Below are 25,900 nucleotides of genomic sequence, written 5' to 3' on the forward strand. Positions count from 1 at the left end.
GTGAGGGGGCAATAGTGGTAGAATTTTTTCCGTCATTTTTATCAATTGTAGCAGCATATAAATCCTTATAATTTTTAAAAATTATTGAAGGGGAAAGTGCCCCTAGTGTATATCTGGCCCTTGGGGTTTCATTGGGAACTCATTTAATCGGAATCAAAATTGAAAACCTTGGTTTTGATTATGTTTCTTATGTACCCATATGGATCTAGAATGGAACTGAACTAATAGGAACCAAAACCATTAGGTTATATGGGTACCCGTGAGTACTTGAAACCCATTTATTTTGTCATTTCTCTTTATCCTACATTTTAAGGAGTGATGCAACTTCAAGTTGGTCAAAACAGTGACTGAGAGGGAAGACCTAAAGTTTTTTTTTTAATGGGGAAGGGGCAACAATTTAGGTTTTCAATGGATCCAAACTGATTCTGGTTTGGGCTTGGCCTGATAACTCCCTTGACGCTTGGTTGATCAGTCGTTCAATCCTTTAAGCTTTCTTGAGAAAATGAATTTCTCAAAGATTCTCACAACACAAATATGTTCTTTCTCTGATAATACTGGGCCATTTCCATGGCCCGGCCCATCGATGCCTTTTCTAACGATAGTATCAAAACATTTTAAAGGGCTGATGCAAAAACTTTTTAATCAGTAGAGGTGATCTCTATAATAAGTAAGGTATCTAATTCTTTAAATAGAGGGGAAGGAAAAGAGAAATAGAGAATAATGAGATAAATTAAGAATATAATCTTTCACTTTTAATTTTTGCTCAATCTCTTCTCCTTGCTAATGCAAATAAGGTATCTCTAAAACTTGAAATTCAAGAAGGAATAAATGCTCCTCCTTACTATTGTCCTCTTCTCTTTTACTTTCTCTTTTTATTTTTATAAATTCCAAAAGGATTAAAGATTTTCTTTAAAACCATTCTATTTTCTTCAAATATATGTTCTTAGTTTTAAATTTTTTCTATATATGCCATTTTAGAATAAATATTAAAATGGAATATGTATAAAGGTATCCAAATCTTACTAATTTGTAATAAGGCTTAAGTGTTTACTAATTACTATACGTGCATAAAACTATCATACGCTTTTAATTTACCAAGAATGAATACAAAGTTAAAGGGTTATTGATGGTGATTTTGAAAAATAAGATATAAAAATAATAAATCTTAAAAAAAATAGAGGAGTTTTCTAAATATCTGGATATGAGTACTATGAAAATTTTAATATGTATAGGCACAATTTTTTTTAAGTATTGAAGTCAAATTATACCTGAATCATTCTCGCATTGCATTTTTCAGTTCTTTGAATTTTTGACCGAATTTTTAAATGAACTACTAAATGTATATTCCAAATCATACTCAAATTAATCCTTTAATGATTTTTTGTTATATACCGAATTGCTAACTACCCTATAGATGTATATGGGTTAGGATTAGGGGACAATTTTTAACTCCATGTTTTGAAAATATGGGTTAGAGGTTTTAGAATGGGCTGATTTTTTGTGAGTATGATCTCTATGGTGAGGAGATCATCTCATTCCAAAACTTATAATCCCAGTTTTACAAGTTGAAAAATTGAGGACCGTCATTATTTGTAAATCACTTACGATGCAGTTAGAAGTTTCAGAATGGACTAATTTTTCATGAGTCTATATATATGAGTTAACTTTCAAAAATATGGGTTAGAAGTTTTAAATTGGGCTGATTTTTTGTAAGGATGATATCTATGGTGAGGAAACAACCTCATAAAACATCAACCAAATCTGAAACTTCTAACCCATTAAAACTTGTTTAGAATTGTGGATCGTCAATTTTTTTTACTTGTTAATTTGTAAACCACTTTTGATGGAGTTAAAAATTTCAGATTGGGCTGATTTTTTGTGAGGATGGTCTCCTCACCACTTTTGATGGATTTTATTTTTTTACCCAACCTATTCTGGATTGGATCCAAACTGATTCATATTTAAGGCCAAGTTCAGGTTTGGGCTGAACTCGGACTGATAACCCCCTGGACCCTTGGTCAATCAGTCATTCAATCCTTTAAACTTCTTGAGAAAATGAATTTCCAAATGATTCTCACACCACAATGGACTCCCCTACTACAATGAGACGGACCCAAAAGGCTTTGTACCTATATGTTCTTTCTATAATAATAATAGACTATTTACAGCCCGGCCCATCAAGGCCCTAAAGGGGTGATGCCAAAACTTTATAACGAATAGTGGTAATCTCAGTAAAAAGCAAGGGGTATCTGAGACTTTAAACAGAGGGAAGGAAAAGAGAAATAGAGAAACATGAGATAAATTAAGATTATAACCTTTCACCTTTAATTTGCTCAATCTCTTCTCCTATACTTCAATCCATTTTATAAGATATATTCCTAAGGATTCTCTAGAAAAATTCTACCCCAAGGAAGCTTGTATTCTTCTTCCTCCTATCTCAACCGTTCATTAAAATTGATTGTGTGTATCCCAAGGTAAATGGTGATCAATATACTAAGTAAGGTATCTAATTCTTTAGAGAGTTACTATTGGCACTTCAAATTTTACTAATTACATTCTAATTTCTGAAATTATTTATCATGCCCACTTAAAGATTAAAACACAACATTCAAACATTACAAAAATTTGACTCAAATTATTATCTCAACATTACAAAATATTATAATATTCATTCTGAGAGAGAGAACTTCTATTGACACCCCAATTTTACTCATTTTTAATCATTTGCTTATTATTATTTTTTTTTTAAAGTAAAATTTGTGGTGTCAATAGCATCTCTCATTCTTTAAAGTGAGCAAAGATGATGGAGTGAGGAAGGAAAAAAGAACCATGAAATTAATTAAGAATATAATCTTTCACTTTTAATTTGCTCAAGACTTGTGCTTACAAATATGCAAGGTATCTCTAGTACTTCAAATTCCTGAAGGAATGAGTGTTCGTCCTTAGTATTGTCCTCTTCACTTTATCTTCTTTTTTATTTACAAAAGTTAAAAGTTATTCCTTATAAAAACTCTACTCAAAGCAAACTTGTATTCTTCCTCCCATCTCAGCCGTTGGTTAAAATTGATTAGTAGGCCTCACCTGGCAATTTCAGAGCTGTCAGGATCAAACTTATTTGGTTTAGAGGAGAGGAGGAAGAGAAACCTTTTTTTTTTTCTTCCTACCTAAAACCTAAGGCCTAAGGGTGAGAATGTGAGACAATGATAAGAGTGATACAAGTTTCCTAGGGATCAGTTTCCATGGGGAATCCGTACTGATGCATATAAATGGCTAGTAAGAGTGAATTAAACGAAATAATGAGACCAAGAATATAATATAATATAATCAATCACTTTCAAATTTCAATAGGGTTACTTAAAGAAGCCCATGATGGACAATGCTCGAAACCAACTTTTAATTGGACTAAATTTTAGTCAATTGGTTCACTAATAAGAGTTGGCGACAAACATTTGATTTAAACATACTGCTCGCTGATTTAGTGAACATATCTTAGTATCATAATAATTATATTATGGGTCACTTAGACATAGCCCTCCATGATTTGGTGAATATCTGAGACACCTCGGTATGCTAATTTTTAAACTAATGACGTTCATCTTTGAGTGACTGACAAAAAAATGATCTAAATTACACTCATCTTTGATGCTCCTTTGAAAAAAAATCCATCATCATCAAGCTCTTCAACTTTTAGTGTAGATTATTTGTAAACCATTAAATCTCCTCTAGCTAATGTTTTAAAAATTGAATCGATAGTCAAATCAAAATTTTGCTCAAATAGCTATACGTACTGGGGCTGATTAGGGTTCAATTTGGTGGAACGATTTGTATTTATAATTTTTAAATATATAAAAATAAGAAATGAAAAAGAAAATTTACTAACATTTTCATTAATCGACATAAAAATTACAAAAGGATTAAAGATTTTCTTTAAATCATTCTATTTTCTTCAAATCTACAAAGTTTTTCAACTTCTTGTCTTTAAAAATCATGATAAAAATAACTTTTAGTAATAAAAATATTTTAGTTTTGAAGAACCGATTCATGAGAAGCAACCGTTTGTACGATTGAACAATTGTTACATATATATATATATATATATATATATATATATATATATATATATATATATATATATATATAAGGTAGCGTTCTTTTGACAAAATCCTAGCCAACATTCTAGACAAAGTTTTGTCTTATATGGCAAAAAAGTTTGGAAATTGAATATTTTTTTGTGATGATGATTTCTATCCTCAATAGATCATATTTACAAAAAATCAGCCAATTTTGAAATTTCTAATCCCATGAAAAGTGGTTACAAACGAACAGTAAAAATTGATGGTTCACGATTCTTCATCTTATAAACTAGGGTTAGAAATTTCAGAATTTGCTGATTTTTTGTGAGGATGATTTTCTCATCATAAAGATCATCCTCACAAAAAATCAGCTCATTCCAAAAAATTTAACCCATATAAGACAAAATGCTTTGTCTAGAATGTTGGCAAGGATTTTGTCAAAAAAACGCCACTAATATATATATAGGTAGTGTTTGGAGACCTTAAAATGATAAATTTGGAGGTCCAACTCAAAACCAATTGGTAATGAGAGGAGTGGCCCAGGAGCTTATAAGGAATGTCCGATGTGGGACTAAACTCAACATGCCCCTGCAAGCGTTGTCTAGACTAGGCCTAAACACGTGGAGACATGAACTAGGTGATGTGGAGAAGAAAAAGGTCGGCTTTGATACTATGATAAATTTGAGGGGTGGGTGAAAAGATAAAAATACCCCTTTTCCCTCCCCCCCCCCCCCCCCAAACCAATCCACACGTGCGTGCGCGCATACACAAACTCTCTTCTTAATTTTAATTCCATTCCTTTTGTGCATTAAAATCTTCAATTTGTGTCAATAATATCTTTTTTTAAACACTTACTTCAGTATATAATTGAAGTAAAAAATATCTCTTTTTGATTAATATATATATATATATATATATAGGACATGTTCAGCAACAAACATTTTGGCAAAACATTTTTCAAAACATAGGTTAGAAGTTTTGGAATTGGCTGATTTTTGGTGAGGATGATCTCTACGATGAGGAGATCATCCTCACCAAAAATCAGCCCATTCCAAAACTTCTAGCCCCATGTTTACAAGTTGAAAAATAGTGAACCGTCCATTTTTTGTAAACCATTTTTGATGGGATTAGAAATTTTGGAATGGGCTGATTTTTGGTGATGATGATCTCCTCACCGTAGAGATCATCTTCACCAAAAATCAGCCCATTCCAAAATTTCTAACCGATGTTTTAAAAAATATTTTGCCAAATTGTTTGGTGCTAAACATTTCCATATATATATATATGGGTCAGGTTCAAGGGCCATCTGAGAAAACATATAAGAAAACTTTCGTTTTTAATAAAATTTTAAAATATGAGTTAGAAATTTTGGATTGAGCTGATTTTTTGTGAGGATGATCTCTATGATGGGAAGATCATCCAAAAAAAAAATCAGCTCAATCTGAAACTTCTAACCCCATTAAAAGTGATTTAGAATGTGGACCGTCGATTTTTTTCCACTTTTTATCACTAATTTGCAAATCACTTTTGATGGATTTAGAAGTTTCTGATTGAGCTGATTTTTTGTGATGATGATCTTCTCATCATAGTGACCATCCTTGCAAAAAATCAGCTCAATCCAAAACATCTAACCCTTATTTTGAAAAACGAAAGTTTTCTTATATGTTTTCTCATATGGCCCTTGAACCGCCCCCTATATATATATAGGGTCACGTTCCTAAGACTCATATTGAGACTCACATTGCGACACACCGTTTTGTCTTATATGGGCAAAAATGTTTGGAATGAGCTGATTTTTTGTGAGGATGATCTCTGTGATGAGGGGATCATCCTGGCAAAAAATCATCCCATTCCAAAACTTGTAACCCCATCAAAATTGATTTACAAAAATTGGACGGTCTATAATTTTTCAACAAAAATTGGACGGTCTAGAAGTTTCATAATGAGCTGATTTTTGGCAAGGATGATCTCCTCACCATAGAGATCATCCTCACAAAAAATCAGCCCATTCCAAATATTTTTGCCCATATAAGACAAAACGGTGTGTCGCAATGTGAGTCCCAATATGAGTCTTAGGAACGCTGTTCATATATATATTCTAAATGGAGATCTGTTGGTCCGTATTTTTTAAAATGTGGCTTTAAAAGTCACTTTCCCTAGTAAATTTGGAAAACTTCTGTTTGAATCATTAGATGGATTGGATTCTAGTACAAGAGAATCTGGGACCTTCTCCTATCATTATAAGTATGGAACGGCCTCCTCTATTAAGCATAGATTTTATCTAAAAATTCTCAAGGTGCTAAGGATTTTTCTCTAGGAACCCTTACAGAGAAAACGGACTCCATCGTCATCAAGGCTATTGCTGATCTATAGAAAAGAAAAGTTTAGGAGGAGAAGGTGAATTTAGATTAAAGTCCTTGCCAAGCAAAGGAATTGTTATACTGTGATTTTCAGAATGTCATTGGAACAAGCACGCCAACGCACACGCGAATACAATAAATTCCAACTTGAACAGGGAAAACTCAAACTCGAAAAAGGTATGTAATGTTACACTTCTAAATTGTTGAATTTAGCATTTACAAGATTGGAATTGTGTGTGAGCATATGAGTTCACTTTCATGAGTCTACGAATATATATAGGGAAGCATTCGGACGCTTTAAAGAGAGCCAAACATTTTTCAAAATAGGGATTAGAAATTTCACAATGGGCTAATTTTTTGTGAGGATGATCTCTACGGTGAAGAGATTATCCTCACCTAAAATTAACTCATTCCAAAACTTCTAACCTTAGTTACAAGTTGAAGAATCGTGGAGTTTGAGGTTTTGGAATTGACTAATATTTTATTCTGAAATTTCCAACCCATGCATTTGAAAAAAATGTTTGGCTCTCTTTAGGACCTCCGAATGCCACTCATACATATATATATAGGTTAGAACTTTCGGAATGGGCTGATTTTGTATAAAGACGATCTCTATGGTGATCAGACATCCTATCAAAACATCAGTCCAATTTGATTAACCCCATCAAAGGTTAGAATTGTGGATTGTCGTTTTCTTACCGTTAATTTGTAAATTACTATTGAAGGAGTTACAAGTCTCAAATTGGGCTGATTTTCTGTGATGATGGTCTCCTCATCATATATATATATATATATATACGGGGGCGGTTCAAGGGACATATGTAAAAACACATGTAAAAAAAATGATTTTTCAAAATATGGGTTAGAGATTTTGGATTGAGCTGATTTTTTGCGAGGATGGTCACTATGATGAGAAGATCATCCTCACAAAAAATCAGCTCAATCTGAAAATTTTAAATCCATCAAAAGTGATTTACAAATTATTGATAAAAATTTGCAAAAATTGACGGTCCACATTCTAAATCACTTTTAATGGGGTTAGAAGTTTCAGATTGGACTGATTCTTTTTTTGGATGATCTTCCCATTATAGAGATCATCCTCACAAAAAATCAGCACAATCCCAAACTTCTAACCCATATTTTGAAAATTTATTAATGTTTCATTGTTTTTTCCTATGTTCCTTGATCCTGACCTTATATATATATATATATATATATATATTCAATCCAATCATTCATGATTGAAATTAAGGATTGATTTCTGCTTATAGTTATTTGCTCAATCCCTTCTCCTTGCTAATGCAGGGAATCTCTTTACTTCAATTTCACGAAGGAATGAGTAGTACTCCTCCTCCTTAAAAGATAAAACTTTAAAAATAAAGAAAACGAAAAACCATTGATTTTTCTACCCAAATGTGAATCATATAAGTTAATACAATAAGGGGGAATTTTCAAAAATGTCTCAATTTTTGTTCCTTTTTCACTTCATTCCTATATCTAAATCTAACCCAAAGTTAAAATATAGAAAACGAAAAACTTCATATTATATATACATGCAAAACCCTATATGTCTTCATACAAAGTAATAACTAAAATAACTTCCATAACAACCTATTTGTACAGAATATTTACAAAACCTAATGCAGATATACCTCTAAGCTTCCATATCTTTTCCTTTTCAATATTCATTATCGTTTTCTTTAATTGGTGAAACCAGTTTGGTATTAGGGATTGATGATACCATCGTTTTATTAAAATCGAGTTTATGTTTCAATCGATCTCTAACCAATGTTATTAAAGAAAATAAATTAGTTTCACTGATTTTGGGTTTCACAAAAGTTGTTGTTTTTGCTTTAGCAAACTTTGTCCAATCTATTACACCGATTTTTGGTTAGGGTTTCTATGAAAATAAAAAATAAAAAAATTGATATTTAATTATTTGATATTGATTTTAGGGTAAAAAGAACTGAAATTACCTAGATTTCATGACCAATGGCTTATCTGGATCACTGAATCCGAAAACCCATTGAACATAGAACTCAAAACCCTTCTTCTTCTTTCTCTCACCTGTACCCTCAATCTCGAGAGTGATCAAATTTGCTCACAGCCCAACATTGTTTTGATATGTGGCATTGATGACATAAGCAATAATAAGAGAAATTTTCTCTTTTGCACCTAGTAAAAAAATTGAAATTACTTGATAAGATCACTTTGTGGCATTCAAAAACATGATCCGATACAACAATGTTGTAGAGGATGAAATTCTATGAATTTCAAAAAAATTAAAAAATTAAAAAATTAAAAAAAAAAATTTATTTTTCACTGTTGTATTTCAATTTTCAACACCATTGATCAAGCTTGAAAAACATTATTTTTTTTACCATGAGTTTTTCATGAAATCTAGAAGGCTGTGATGTTCGATTGCCAATATGATAGTTCATGTGGATCACACAATACTTTTTAAGATTTGAAATCTAAAAATTAAAATTTTTGGACAGCAGACATGTAGTTAGGCGAGAGAAATTTCTCTCTTATCACTTACGTCTTCAACGCCACATGTCAAATAGGTGTTGGGATGTGAGCAAACAATCACTCTAAATCTGAAGGAGTGATTCTTTGCTCACAGTTCAACGCCTATTGGACATGTAGTGCTGATGATGTAAGTGATAAGAGAGAAATTTCTCTCCTAACCGCACATCCACAATCCAAAAATCTTAATTTTTAGATTTCAAATCTTAAAATGAATTTTGTGATCTGCATGGATTATCATATTAGCAATCGCATAACACATCCTTCTAGATTTTATGAAAAAATTCATGATAAAAAAATAGGAAAAAAAAATCCTACTATTAAGCACCCAAATTTAAAATTAAAATGCAACGGTGAAAAATAACTTTTTCTTAAGTTTTTTTCCCCTAAAATTCATAGAATTTCATCATTTACAACACCCTTGTATTGGATCATGTTTTCGAACGCCACAAAGTGATCCTATTAAGAAATTTCGTTTTTTTACCATGGGCAAGAGACAGAAAAATTATTCTATTATTACTTTTGTAACTTACCACGTGCCCTTACCACGTCAGTTGATACCAACACGGCGTGCATCCATCACGACTCATAAAAGATATATATTTATTATTATTTTGGAGTATAGTAAACATATTCATATTCTAAGATACGAACTCGGTTTACTACAGAGCGATTCTTCAACGAGGAACGCAATGTCAAAGCTGAACTCTTTGAGTCGGTTTACAATATCGATTCGGCCACGAAACAAACTTTGAAATTGATTGAAAATGAGGAAACTGGAATTATTTCGATAATGGGATGGAAAGAAATAGGATTGGGCAGAGTGAGGATTGCCAAATGCATTGTGAAGAGGGTGATGGATCATTCGTTATTCGACATTGTGATCTGGATTGCATTGCCTCAGGGTGATTGGAGCTCGATCAGGAAAATCCAAATGGCAATCACTGAGAAATTGGGATTAAATCAATCACTTCCAAATGCGGGGTGGGATGAGAAGCTTGTTTCAAAAAACATATATGCTTCCTTAGAGAAGAAAAAGTTCTTGTTGGTATTGGAGGATCCTCCATTGACAGTCGTCAAAATTTCGTTGGTTGGTGTTCCACCTCCCTATGTAGGTAGTGCAAACAAGGTCTTAATCATGACTACATCAGACGATCTTAACAAAGTGATGCAGACTGATAAGGTAATCCAGTTGGTACCTAACAATTTTTCCGATTTCTTTGAGTTGTTCAAGGAAGAGTGCTTAGACGTGGTTGATTCTCCAAGGTTTCATGGCCATGTTACTCAGGACTCCATCCTAGATTGTCTCACAATATGTATGTTTTTGTTTGGTGAGCGTGGAGGTTCGAATGTTGATTTGATTTATTGTTGGTTGGGAGAGGGATTAATTAACAATCACTTGGACGACATAGTTGAAGAGTGGAAGATTGGGCAGGACTTGTTAACAGAGTTCACAAGACGAGGCTTGCTAACATCATCATCATATGAAGAAGAAAATCAGCTGACTTATTATGTGGTAAACAATCATGTACGAGATTGGGCATTACGTCGTCGCAGTGATGAGCAACATATAACGCCACCATTTCGAAAGTTTGGTTCTCGCACTATTTTCTTCGGAGATGGAGATCTGAATTTGGAAGATGAACAACTGAACTGGATTTCCTTGGCCAAGAATGACTTAAAGGAGATCCATCATTCACCGAGATGCCCCAAAGTCTCAATGATCTTGTTTCCACTTTGTGCCCAACTGGCCTTCCTCCAAAATGATTTATTTAGTGAAATGGAGGGCCTTCGAGTGTTAAACCTCTCAGGTACATCTATCTCATCTTTGCCTACCTCCCTCGCCCGCTTGACCCAAAACCTCCGAGTATTGAACTTACGAAATTGCCGCAACCTTAAGGATTTTCCTCATCCCATTCAAGATTTAGAGAATCTCGAAGTACTTGATCTTTCAGGTACTTCACTTTCTTTTGATAACCAACAATCATCTTCCTCAGCCTTCTCCCTTGAGCGCATGTGTAGAATTCGACTCCTCAATCTTTCTAACAATCCGCATCTCTCCTCACTCCCATCATCCATTTTTTCAAACTTAAGCACTCTCCAACAACTTGACCTCTCCAATGCTTGTTCCTTGCTAACCCTTCCATCTTCCCTCTCCCACTGTATCAATCTCAGGACTCTCATACTAAGAGGTTGTTCTAGTTTGAAGGTTGTGGTTTGTCACCTACCTTTATTACGGGCACTCGAATCACTCGACTTATCAGGTTGCAAGGTCATAGAAGACATCTCTTCCTTTGGGCAATTTAATCTTCCAAGCCTTCAATTCCTCAACCTTTCTGGAATCACAACACGGATAATTAAACTTTCGTTAAGAGGTTATCGAAAGTTGAAGACGATAGAGTTGGAAGGTGTCACGAGCATTGAGGAACTTGATCTTTCGTATACGAATATCAAACGGTTCCCCCACGAAGTCTGCTATTGGGGAACATCTTTGAAACGTTTGTATCTTCTAGGTACAGATAACCTAAGCGAAGTCAATTGGGAAAAAATCCATCAACTACCAAAAGAGCTTCTTATCTGGGATCAGTGCGGCATTGATTCTTATAATAATTCAGCAATTGAGTCCCAAAAGAAACTTGGTGGAGCTTTCATATCAGTAAGTAGCACTGAAATTTTTCGCTCTCTTGAAAGGGATTACATCTTCCTTCACTTGCAACGATTCCATGTCAGCATCTGTCCTTGTTCTGAACAAGAAACAAGCAAGGGGGGCAATGTTGTTTCTTTCCAAAGGGAACAATTCTTGTACAAAGATATTTATTCCAAGTCCTCTTTCTCCTCCTCTTTTCGTTCCTCCATGCTCACCCCTACCAAACATTTTTCTCATTTTGTTAGTACAAACAGACAAGGAGAGCATTTGGAGATTAATGATCAGAATAATATTTTTCCCCTGGATCTTTTTAATGTTTCCATGTGGACACGGTTTTTTTCTCTATTCGACAACAGATTTGGTGAATCACTTTCAGATTTTTATATATTGGAATTGGAAGAATGTTGGATTGAAAGATGCCATGAAATGAAGACTATTTTTGATTCAAGCATAAACCCTTACAACGACTTTCAGTATTTACGAAATATTTGGGTATCTAATCTTGCAAAGGTAACCACCATACATAGGGGGAGCGTACGATGGAAAGGTCAGCAATTTTTTCGTCTAAAACATATACGTTTGGAGTACTGTCCAAAGCTCTTGAGCGTCTTTTCTGAAGGTCATGATGGGATTTTCCCTTTGGAAAGGCTAGAATCGTTGGAAATAAGATTTTGTGCTAGATTTGAGGAGGTGATGGAAAATGATATAAAATTGAAGGATCCTTATAATGAAGGAAAAATAATCGAAGGTGTATCTTCCCCATTCCCGCGGTTGCATACTTTGTGTCTTTGGGAGCTTTGGAAACTAAAGAGTATCGTTGGTCCTAATATGTACTTGCCAGAATTGAAGAAGCTTAAAGTGAGAGGGTGTCCCAAGTTGCATAAACTCCCTCTTCGTCTCGTCGATCTTGGAAAAACTGATGAAAAAATATGTATCCAAGGGGAGGTGGAGTGGTGGAACCGCCTTCAAGATGACCAAGGTATAAAGAACCACATCAACTTTCTTGGATTTACACCTCACAACAAATATGCACGCTGACCCAAACAAGCTAACTCATTCTCTTCTCCTCTTTCTCAATTCTAGTCTATCAATGTACTTTGTATAAATCATGGAAAATTCTAGTCTCAATTCTCAAACAACTTTGGTGCACATGTACAATTTAGATGAGATGATATTCCTAGGGATTCCCATGGAAACTTGCAATCATCTCTTGGGAACTTGTGTTTTTAGACCATCTCAACTGTATATTAATTGATATCCTCGTTTGAGAATTGAAACATAGTTTCTTCATTATTTGTCAATAATTACTATTAATTTGTGTCTCATGTAATTAATGAACTTTGTGGAATTAAGAATTGATTATTTGTTAATAATCACTAATAGTTATTTTCTATATTAATATATGTGGATGGAAATGGAATTGGCATTATTTATTAATAATCACTCATTCGCTTCTCTTTTTTTTCCATGTCTTATATTTTCTCTCTCTCTCTCTCTCTCTCATCTTTATCATCATGTAGTGTACTTTCGTGTGGCTTGTGTGTACTGATTAATTGAAACTTATAATCTCAAATGACTTTGGTGTACACGTACAATAGAGTTAACCGTACCTTTGATGTTGTAGTTTGACATTAAAAATCATGGAATGGTACGATACTTTCACTTTTATTCATGAATAATCACCAAAGTATATCATATGTATAGATATTAAAGGAATTAAAGTGACAATTTCGCAGATTTCACTATTTTTAACGAGATCATCCCTACACAAACAAGTGAGATTGTCTGTTTTGTGTGTGTGTGTGTGTGTGTGTGTGGTGTGGGGGGTTGGCTGGGGTGGAGAACCAACAAATTTGTAACTTTAAATCTGTGATCTCGTCACTTGAACAAACTGTGATTTCTCACATTCACATTTTGGTAATTAAAATGAACAATTCGCTAGAATCGTAATTTCCTCAAATTTGGTTCTCGAAATGGTAATTCACCATATCGTATAATGTTCTTTGGGGAATAATAGATTGTTTCTTCACTATATTTTATTTATCACTAATGGTTTTGCCACTTTAAACCTGCGATCTCGTACTTAAAAAACCTGTGATTTCTAACGTTTACATTTTGGTAATTAAAATGAACAATTTGCCAAAATCGTAATTTCCTCAAATTCAACTCTCAAAATGGTAATTCATCATATCGTGTACCGTTCTTTGGGGAATAATAGATGGTTTCTTCATTATTTCTTATTCATCACCAATGGTTTTGCCACCTATTATGTTTCAAGGGATAGTCTTCCAAATATTAAAGAACTTGATTCATGTAATTTTACTCTACGTACCAAACGTTCAAACACAGGATTTATCACTCTTTTATTGCATAAATTTTTAGATTTGGTTGCATGGTATGTAATATTCTTCTTTTAGCCTTGAAACATTGAAGTGGGATTAGTCCTACATTGTGTAGACTCCCTTAGGAATCGCCAAGTTATAAAATTATACACTCACTCTACTTCTAACAAGGAATTACACACACACATGGGACGGATCATGGGACGTATGTTAAAACATTTGTAAAAATAATGTAATAATAATAATTTTTCAATATATGGGTTAGAAGTTTCGGATTAAGCTGATTTTTTGTGACGATGATCTCTATGATGAGAAGATCATCCTTAAAAAAATCAGTCCAATCTAAAACTTCTAACCCCATCAAAAGTGATTTAGAATGTGGACCTTCGATTTTTTATCAATAATTTGTAAATCACTTTTGATGGACCTTCGATTTTTTATCAATAAATTGTGTTGAGTTTTTATGAGGATGATCTTCTTATCATAGAGACTATCCTAAAAAATCAGCTCAATCCAAAACTTCTAGACCATATTTTGAAAATCTAATATTTTTTCTCTGTAATTATATTTATTGGGCCGGGGGATAATGTTCAAATATAATTTGTTTATTGCATAATGAAGCCCATTCTGAATCCCATTCAAAATCTTTTTTTTTTTTTTGAAAGTTTCTTTTCTTTCAATGCTGCAGCTCTGTCTCCCACGCTCAATATCTGTTAATTCTTTTATTTTCAGATCTTTGTCGAAGCTAATCTTATTATGTTGTTGAGGTTCTTGAACTATTTTATTTTCCTTCTTTTTTTCTTCCCTCACTTATATGTAGAGGATTTGCAGAAGACTTGGCTAGAGCTTTCTTGGAAAGAACTATACTGCAAACCTTTTTAGACACTGAGGAGATCAATTAACATACGAAACATGGTTTATTTAGATTTTCGGTATGTGTTAAAATTTATGTGCTTGATAGATCCCCTGGTGTCAAAGAGAAGTATGTGCACTCAGTAATCGTTGAAAAATTGGTATGGATTTTGTTTCTTCTCATCGTAATCAAAGAAAAGTACAGATTCTTCTTCTAGATTCAATTTTTGTGTCATTAAATCATCCAAATAGGTTAGTTGTATAATGAAATAGGAATGGATAATTCTAATTTTGATATAACATAAGAGTAATCTTTACTGGGACTGTGGCTACAACTCTTACTTTAATGAAGCTTAAGAATTATTCTAAGGTTTGAGAAGATGATTTTTTTTTTTTCAACTTAATGGATTCTGTTGACTTGTAATTATATATTTGATATTTGTTTTCTAAACATCTCTATCATGCCATTCAGTCGATGAGTTGTTCTTGAATTTAACTGGTAATTTTGGGATGAGACCAATTTTGTGATGCTCAAGATCCACAATAGTACAATAATGTCTATTTTGGGCCGAAGCCCGCATAATTTTAAAACGTGTTATATAATGTAAGGTCTAATTTATTTTTATAGCACATGTTCTAGAATGTTATCCTGTTTAATGTGAGATTAATTGCATTCTTCCCTAATATGAAATGAACACATTCTCTAGAATCAAGGGGGTAAAAGAAGAATGACATAAAATTGTATATATTATTGAAAAATGGGTTGAAAGGTTAAGAAAATTAAGTTGAAAGGATACCATTATTAGAAAAAGAGAAAAGAGAGGAAAGATGATAAAATTTGATGAGTAATCTTAAAAAGAAATTAAAGTTTAAACTATTACTTGAGATAAATGTGAGATTGAATCTGAACCTCACTTTGAGGGGATAAACATGGAAAACACTCATTGGTTTGATGGTGTGCATAGAACCATATAATTTGCTCTCGAGATACACAAAGAAAATCATTTATTTTGTGCTCACTTTGAGTGACTTTTTTTTTTTTTTTTTTCAAATTAGCATTATTCTTTATTATATAGTTTTAAAGGGATACATTTATAAATGAGTAAGGCAACTCTGACTGCCCCCACAAAGTTTGCCACACTAGCAATCCAGGCCCTCTACCCAATATAGGTTGATCTAAGGTTTTGAAAATGGTTCACTATCAAAAATCCCCCGATATTTAAATTTAAAATAAATACAAGCAGGACCCTTGGAGAGATTTAAAATCTCACTAAATTAGTCAAGCTAGCCTTACTCCTTATTAAATTTTCAAAAATTCATATTTCAGTATGGATAGATTAGTTCAATCACGTCCATGTTCGCTCCGTGCACGAATTTGTTTTTAAGAAATTGCCGTGCCAAGCCGATGAACCAATGACTTGACATCGCATGAGTGGTTACGAATTAGGACTTATAGTAAGTTTTTTTAATATATGTGGCGTCATGCTATTGGCTCATCAGCTTAACATAGAAATTTCTAAACATCTAATTCATACTCGTTCCCTCCAACATACCAACCACATCAAACGACTAGTAATACATTTTCATTCTATATATAATCTATATGAAAAAATCACGTCCATGTTGCTCTTGCACACATCATGAGGGACAATTTCAATTTTATTTTCAAGAATATCCCTTCAATTTTATAGTCTATTCTATTCTACCCATTTTCTAATAGGATAATGATAAATTAATTCAAAAATATATATTGGAATATACTCAATTGACATGGAATGGTCCTTGTGTATCTCGAAGAAAAAATCTATAGTTTTGTGTACATGTCACATCAGTTGAGTATATATATATATATATATATATATATATATATATATATATATAGTTAATTTGTCAAGACTCTTTCCAATAGTATCCTTCTAATTTTATTCTTTTTCCTCTTATATCTTTTTTTAAAAAATATTTTAATAGGTGGATGAAATGAATCTTTATTTTATTTTCTTTGATGGATGAAAATTTAAAAAAATATTTTTTTTTTCACCTTTAATACCTTTCTTAAAAGCTTGTAAAGAAAGATAAATTTGAAGAGTGGAGGAGTTGAAAATCAAAATGATTTTTTTTTTTTTTTTTTTTTTTTTTTGTATATGAAGGATAAAGGAAGAATAAAGAATGAAAAAAATGAAAAAGGTAGAAAGAATAAGAAAATGATACAGTGAGAAGAGTGGAGAAGAAGAAGATGAAGCTTGTAGAGGAAGACAAAATTTTGCTTTTGAACCTAGGCCATACCATCACTAACTACTTCAGTTGCAGTTCATACATCAATCGATCATTCACTTATCAACCCACTTTTGAGGGTATTTTGGTCACAAACAAAAAATATAATAACTTTTTAGTAATACAACCAAACTTGTAATATTTTAATAAATATAAAAAACTTTAGTAATTATTTGAGAATTTATTTATTAACTAAGGCTAATTTACGATAATGAGGGTTAAATACAATGTGAAAAAAGCCCAAATTTGATGGACCAAGAGGTCGATATTGACGTCGAATTTTTCATTATCAAAAAAAATAAAATTGGTAGGCCAAAACTGTCAAATTAATGAAGGATGAGAGAAATTCGATAGTTCTAAGCCGTCAAATTTGGGAATATCAAGAATTTTGATGGTCCTAGACCGTCAAATTCAATTTCTAAAATTCGTAGGCCTTGACCCATTAAATTTTTATGTCGAATTTTCCAGTTTTCACGTAGTGAAACATTGTGAAATTTCAATTTCTTGACATTATTAATTTTAATTTTGATAAAGGGTAAATTATCATTTTTAAAAGAGATATTTTCGAAAAAGTGGTCAATTTTTGACGAATTTACGATTCTGGCTCACTATTCACATTAATTACCAAAATGTGAACAATAGCGAATTCAAAGGTTTTTAAAGTGACTATTTTGCAGGTTTGAAGGGACAATTTCACTTTAAACTTGCGAAATTATCACTTTAAACCTATAAAATAATCATTTTGTTCTGAATTTTTTTTAACGAAAACATAATTGTTCACGTTTTGATAATTAAAATGAAAAGTGGCCGGAATCGTAAATAACTCATTTTCAACTCACAAAATAATAATTAACCCTTTTTAAAATCATTCTCTCTTTTTTGTTTATTTATTAAACATGAAATATTTAATGTTAAATTACAAAATACTGATTTATAGGTGCCTATCTCTCCATCATTATATGTGTAAACCTAGATCCTACGTTCCAACCACGAAACCCTAACCCGTATGTCTCAATGATCTGCATTCGGTTATTTGTTCCAGGTTGTGGCAATTGCAAGTGCTGCATTGGACGTGTTTAAGAATGAAGCAAAGAAGATGGTGGTTGCACTAGTTGATATGGAATGTGCTTTTGTTCCTCCCCAACACTTCATCCGTTTAGTGCAGAGGAGGTATGTTCAATAATTATTTGTTTTCTATATATATATTTTACTCCAAAATACATACACACATCATCATCAACCCCTCATCCCAGTTATTGGGGTCAGCAACATGAATCCTATATATTTGCATTACATGGCGTTTAATTACTTATAATCTTTTAATTACATGGGAGAGAGACCAATAATAAAAGAACCTTAGAGGAAAATGAGGCAAATGAGGCTAACTGATAGTACTAATGGGCCGAAATTTCACTGATTTAACTTGCAAATGGGAGAGATACATGGCCATATATATAAGCCTCTTTACAAAACCGAGATTGACAATATTCCTCCCCATAATTAACTATACTTAATACAAAATATGGGAAATGAAAAAGTCAAACATAGGATACACAATGCACGCTAAATGCTACTCCAAGTTTCAATGTTACCTTGAGAAAATTCCAGCATAGTCTTCACTTTTTGAAAAGATTCTAGGTTCTGCTGTTTCGGAGGCCTATTTCCGAGTTTGTGTTGTAGCAGTTTTTAATTTGCATGAAGATCTATGTGTGCTAGTACTTGGTATGGGAAATCTCTCTTTACCATGTTTCCTTGCTCTAATGTCTTCAATACTACCATGTCTTCTAGCTTAACTGAATTGAGGATTACAATTCGGAAATGTATTAAAAGAAATGAATCATTTTTTGAAATACTCCTCATTTTATGCTTTTAAATTCTTGGTTTATTTTTGTCTTGACAGCCTTTGATAAGCAATTCATTTGCATATCTGTGGACCATTTACATTGCGTACATGGCAAGCTTAAAGAAACCAGGTCCAAGTTGCGTCTCAGCTGATTGATTTTACCTTCTGAAGTTATGCTTTTAGTTACATCTTTTCTGTTGCTTTGGATTACACCGCACTGGTTGGCTAGCAATCTGTTTGCATGCAGAGTAAATGGAGCTGGACATCTTTTTAGGTGATACTGGATTGCCGGCATGCTTGCCACACAATATCAGTTGCAGGAGCATAGAAGATAAATGATGATGAAAAAAGACTAAACGATTCATTGTTTTTTTTATTGAGCTTTGAATGTTAGGCTCAATTTACGTTTAAGATTGATGGAATAGGAATTTGATTTGAAAGAGTGGTGATACAAGTTTACCTCTAATGGATTGTATATCTATCTAATATTTCAGAATTATTCTTTGTGATTTTTAGTTTGAACTGAATGTGGGTGTTGATTTGAAACAGGAGTGGGAGATCATTAATGATTTTTAGTTAGATTTATGAAAGTTGAAGATGAGGGGTATTTGGGTATTTTCATATTGTTAGTTGGGGTCTAGGTCATCAATGTCAAAACATAGGGGTATTTCCAATATTCAACATGTGGAGGGGGGCAGGTGTAAAATTTTTTTTATAAAAAAAATACCCTATAGCGACGGTCGGCGACCGTCGCTATATCCTTATTTTACAGTCGTTTTTTTCCGACTGTATTGCACAGTCGTTTTTAAAAAATCACTCCTTTTAAAACAACTCTTTTTCCGACTGTAGGAGCAGTCGTTTTTGGTGCATTATGACGTAGTGAATTTTTTTTTTTTTTTTTTTTTAAATGTTTCTTGGGGATAGAGTTTAAAAACAACCTAATTATATTAAGAAGATCGACAAGGTTAAATCCATGGGCCTCTTCTTGAGTACCATGACCCACAAATTGGCAAAAAATAAAGTCCACAAGGAGATGGATTGATTTCTAGCTTACCCATGAAATTTGAACATGTTTCGCATCATGGGCTTAATGGACATGCCCATGGGTAGATTCCAGGCCTATGATGATAAATGTTTGATTCTTAGGTCCAGGAATCCCCAAAGACTGCGCCTAAGAAATTGTTGGGGAAGTATTTGTGGGTTGAATTGAATTGAACGGGTATGTCTTGCTTGGCAATTTTTATGGGTGCAAGATCAAACTTTGTTCGTTTAAAGGAGGAAGAAACTTTTCTCTTATGGTAAGATTGATTGTGAGGAAAATTAGGTGGAAAATGATTTACCATGGCAAAAGGCTATTTTCACTTGTTTGATGCAGTAAATAGAAAAAGAAAAAAAATTTCCAGGAAAATCGAATTGTCTGACGAAGGATTTTCCACGATCAAAGGCAAATCCAAATCTTACCCCCTTGTACATCGATTTTGCCAGCACACACGGCAAATCCAATTCATACACCCACAATTTTAAAAGCTTTCTCCTTTTTTTCTTTTTTTTTTTTTTTCTTATTTTTTAGGCATTTGGGCTATAAACTTCTACAATATAGTGATTAATTAGAGTGATCTGATCCATGGTCATAGGCACAATGTTGAACCACATAAATCTTTTAGAGAACCGCTATTGGCACCCAACTTTTACTAATTACACCCCAATTTCTTAAATTATTTATCACACCCCACTTAAAGATTAAAACACATCATTCAAACATTACAAAGATTTGACTCAAAGAAAACATTACAATACTAGTTCAAATAATTTCAGTACAGTTATGATTAGGCTCACATAAAATCTTAAACCCGAAAAAGAGAAATCTAATAATAAAATAAAATGAGAGTGAGTTTCAAGTGCAACCCCAACTTTACTTATTCTCAATTATTTAGTTATTTTCTTTATTATTAACTAAAGTGTAATAAGTAATAAGAGTTGCCGTTGGCGACAAACATTGATTTAACATTGGTTTAGTGAACATATTTTTTAGACACCCCCTGAAATCTTTTCCAAACTTAGTAATGTAATAATTACAGAGATTTTCCAGGCAGACCTATCTATTGTAATTTTATTACAAAAACTCCCTTACTTTATTAAGTTTGTTACCTAAGCAAACCTTACTATATGAATCAGACTAACATGACTAACTTAGTGAAATCTTACTAAGTGTTGTTGGACCTACATAGATTATTAATACCACACAGATTTATAGATTTTGTGAAAAGGCTCAGATTTAAAATAAAAAATAAAAACTTTTTTGAACCTAATTGTCGTTGTTGAAAGTGAATGGCTACCAAACTCCCAAATTTAAAATTATAATTAAATGGTGAAAATTAATCATATTTCTATATAAAAAAATTCAAAGTTCTTAAAATTTTGTCTTTTATAATTTCGGGCCATCAGATCATGTTTTTGAATCCCACAAATTGATGTGATTAGAATCCACTTCAAAATATGTTAAGTAACAAATTAATCCCATAAATTTAAATTTTATAACATGGATTCAGACTCCAAAGGTTTTCTGGGTAACAAACTTGATAAAGTAAGGTTTGTTGGGTAATAAACTTCATAAAGTTAGGTCCTCTTGGAGTTGTCAAAACTTCAAAAGAGCTTTTGTAATAAATAGACAACAGTTAGGTCTGGTCGATAAATCTCTCTAATAAATATATTAGGGATCACCCTCCATGCGAATATTTGAGACACCTCTATGTTTTCATTTGTCTTCTCTGAGAAATTGACAAAAGGTGACCTAACTTTATTCATCTGATTCTCCTTCGAAAAATTCATCATTGTCAAGCTCTTCAATTAAATCTCCTCTAGTTAATATCTTAAATATCGAATCGATAGTCAAATCAAAATTTTGCTTAAAAAATCCTAATAAAAATAACTTTAAGTATAATAATATTTTAGTTTTGAAGAACTGATTCATGAGAAGCAACAGTTTGCACAACTGAACATTGGTTTGTCAAAAATCAACGGTAATTTATAAAGTACTAGTTCAAAGTGAACTAGACCGATAATTTTTAAAAATCAGGTTGGACCTGGCCGGATTGTCAGTTCAGTCTGGCTCTGAGAATATTGTCTCTAGCTTCAATCTATCATCTTGAACTTCCATTTAAAAAAAAATATGAAAAAATATTGATTTCCCAAGCCAAGAATTCAGTTGTTACCATAGCTAGAGACTGTACATGGGAATGTGAGAGATAGTCCTACAATGCTTGGGTATCACAACCTTGGGCTATATATAAACCTGGGACAATCCTCAACTTATAAACTAGTTTTGTGACGAAGAATTAGGCCCATGGACTTCTACATGGTATCAGAGCGTGTAACCACAAGGATATAAGAGGCACGTTACACGTGAGGGGGAGTGTGAGCGATAGTCCCACATCACTTGGGTATCATGACCTTGGGTTATATATAAAACTTGGGGTAGTCCTCACTTTATAAGCCAGTTTTGTGAGGATGAGTTAGGCCCATGGGCTTCTACAAGGATAATTAAAACCCCTTTTTTAAAAAAAATTTAAAAATTCTTGTGAGGGGCAATAGTGGTAGGATTTTTTCAGTCATTTTTATCGATTGTAGTAGCATATAAATCCTTATAATTTTTAAAAATTATTGAAGGAGGAAGTGCCCCTAGTGTATATCTGGCCCTTGGGGTTTCATTGGGAACTCATTTAATCGGAACCAAAATTGAAAACCTCAGTTTTGATTCTGTTTCTTATGTACCCATATGGATCTAGAATGGAACTGAACCAATAGGAACCAAAACTATTAGATTATATGGGTACCCATGAGTACTTGAAACCCATTTATTTTGTCATTTCTCTTTATCCTACATTTTAAGGAGTGATGCAACTTCAAGTTGGTCAAAACAGTGACTGAGAGGGAAGACCTAAAGTTGTTTTTAATGGGGAGGGGCAACAATTTAGGTTTTCAATGGATCCAAACTGATTCTTGTTTGGGCTTGGCCTGATAACTCCCTTGACGCTTGGTTGCTCAGTCGTTCAATCCTTTAAGGTTCTTGAGAAAATGAATTTCTAAAAGATTCTCATAACACAAAGGACTCCCCTATTGGGTTGAGACTTGAGACGGACCCAGACGGCTTTGTACATATATGTTCTTTCTCTGACAAAACTAGGCCATTTCCATGGCCCGGCCCATCGATGCCTTTTTAACAAAAGTATCAAAACATTTTAAAGGGGTGATGCAAAAACTTTTTAAACAGTAGAGGTGATCTCTACAGTAAGTAAGGTATCTAAGACTTTAATAAATAGAGGGAAGGAAAAGAGAAATAGAGACTCATGAGATAAATTAAGAATATAATCTTTCACTTTTAATTTTTGCTCAATCTCTTCTCCTTGCTAATGCAAATAAGGTATCTCTAAAACTTGAAATTCAAGAAGGAATAAATGCTCCTCTTCTCCTTACTATTGTCCTCTTCTCTTTTTCTTTTTATTTTTATTTTATAAAAGATATTCCTAAGGGAATCCTTAGAAAAAATTATAGGGAAAATGACTTTTAAAGCCAAAATTTCAAAAATATAGACTAACAGATCCCCAAGTAGAAAATATATCCTTGAAAATACTTTTTATAACTTCAGTTATAATAATTATTAGAAAAAAATACCAGTATTGCCCTTAATATGTTAAATTATTAAAAATACTTAGGGCGTCATCTATGATGCCTATGCTTAGGGGTCTGATGTAACCAGTGGAATCCCTAGCAAAATTTGATATGTGAAGAGGATGCTACATATAGCTGCTTGAGCTGATCCTTTCCCAAATCTCCAGCTTTGGATACTAATCAAAGCAAACTCTGACATCTTCCCATATGTCTACCCAATGTTTAAGAGATCAACAATGACTATAACGTTAAAATTCAAATTTGGCCTATATTTTATTTTATTCTTATCTTTTTGTTTTCTTTCAAAGTGGATCGGTACTTTTGGAGTTTGAGCCATTATGAGTTGGAGAGAGGACTGGTCACGTGTGTCTATGAATTGCACTTCTCATCTCCCAAATGCAAGGTAGCAACACATTAAGAAGAAATGCATTTGGACCATTAATGAGGTGGAGTGTGGACTAGTTGTTTGAGCAATCACTATGGGCGCAAAATCTGTTTTTATGGAAAAAAAAAACAACTTCGAGTTTCTGTTTATATCTATTTTGATTTCAATGGAGATAGGAGCAGAGGCCTCTTAGAGCTCTTCGTATGCATTTAGTTGTTTTAGGATTCTGAATACTAATTTAGATATTTTAATTAAGAAACATGCCCCCCCCCCCCCCCCCAATAGAATCTTAGATCAATTGCCTAAGGATACAAAATATTTTTTTTATGATTATGTGTATCCCGAGGAAATGGTCTATGGTTTTGTGATGGAGGCGAGGGGGGCATGTGTCGAAAACTCACTACACTTTAATTAAGGGTCTTGTTAATGCGTTTCTTAAGGTTACACATTAAAGTACAACAACTACACTCTGGAAATTGGATTTTATGCCAAAAATGCCCTTAAAAATATTTTTTTTTATAAAAAACAAATGCTTATTCTTAAGGTGTATTTATTGCACTTTAACATGTGCCCTTAGGGCACACGTTAACAAAATCCTTCTAATTAAAAGAGAGTATTTTTTATAATAATTAGAAGGAGTTCCAAGAGTAATGTTTAAAAAATTGGGCCTTGAATGGTCCATATATATATTTTCTAAATGGGGATCTGTTGGTCCCTATTTTTTTTAAATTTGGCTTTAAAAGTCATTTTCCCTAGTAAATTTGGAAAACCTCTGTGTAAGAAAGAATTTGAATCCTTTGATGGATTGGATTCTAGTCCAAGAAGAGAATCTGGCCCTACTCCTATCGTTATAAGTATGGAACGGCCTCCTCTAGATTTTATCTAAAAATTCTTAAGGTGCCAAGGATTTTTCTCTAGGAACCCTTACAAAGAAAACGGACTCCATCATCAAGGCTATAGCTGATCCACAGAAAAGAAAAGTTTAGGAGGAGAACGTGAGTTTATACAGTTATTCCCAGAAGAGGTATGTAACGGTTCATTTCTAAATAGTTGAATTTAGCATTTACACGGTTGGAGCTGTTTTTGAACATATGAGTTCACTTTCATGAGTCTACCAATATATATATAGGGAAGCATTCAGAAGTCTTAAAGAGAGTCAAACATTTTTCAAAATAGGGGTTAAAAGTTTCGTAATGGACTGATTTTTGTGAGGATGATATCTATGGTGAAAAGATCATCATCACCAGAAATCAGCGCATTCCAAAACTTCTAACCTTAGTTACAAGTTGAAGAATCATAAGATTTGAAATTTCGGAATGGGCTAATATTTTATTTCGAAATTTCTAACCTATACATTGAAAAAATGTTTGACACAATGTTTGGCTCTCTTTAGGGCCTTGAATGCCACCCATATACATATATATATATATATATGGGTCCCGTTCAGCAACAAACATTTTGGCAAAACATTTTTCAAAACATGGGTTAGAGGTCTTGGAATGGGCTGATTTTTTTGTGAGGACGATCTCTACGGTGAGGAGATCATCCTCACCAAAAATCAGTCCATTCCAAAACTTCTAGCCCCAGTTTACAAGTTGAAAAATTGTGGACCGTCCATTTTTTGTAAACCATTTTTGATGGGGTTAGAAGTTTTGGAATGGGCTGATTTTTTGTGAGGATGATCTCTACGGTGATTTTTGGTGATGATAATCTCCTCACCGTAGAGATTATCCTCACAAAAAATCAGCCCATTTCAAAACCTCTAACCCATGTTTTGAAAAATGTTTTGCCAAAATGTTTGTCAAAATATTTGTTGTTGAACATTTCCCTATATATATATATATATATATATATATATATATATATATATGTTAGAAGTTTTGGAATGGGCTGATTTTGTGTGAAGACGATCTCTATGTGATGAGATATC

The 25,900-nt window shown here is 33.0% G+C and overlaps 1 protein-coding gene across 1 annotated transcript; it reads left to right on the top strand.

Moving 5' to 3' along the window:
* The first annotated feature begins 9,755 nt into the window (after positions 1-9,755).
* On the top strand, positions 9,756-12,647 carry LOC147404010 (putative disease resistance protein At4g19050). The gene has a single exon (XM_086437629.1). It carries the CDS (start codon positions 9,756-9,758, stop codon positions 12,645-12,647), a length of 2,892 nt encoding a protein of 963 aa, XP_086293755.1.
* The last annotated feature ends 13,253 nt before the right edge of the window (positions 12,648-25,900 follow it).

The sequence above is a fragment of the Akebia trifoliata genome, chromosome 4, assembly GCF_017979445.1.
Source record: "Akebia trifoliata isolate Shusen 1 chromosome 4, ASM1797944v1, whole genome shotgun sequence".
In the NCBI taxonomy this organism is placed as follows: domain Eukaryota; kingdom Viridiplantae; phylum Streptophyta; class Magnoliopsida; order Ranunculales; family Lardizabalaceae; genus Akebia; species Akebia trifoliata.

Bases quoted from the DNA above. Each gene is read 5' to 3' on its own strand.
- LOC147404010 (XM_086437629.1), top strand. From the start codon at position 9,756: ATGGGATGGAAAGAAATAGGATTGGGCAGAGTGAGGATTGCCAAATGC.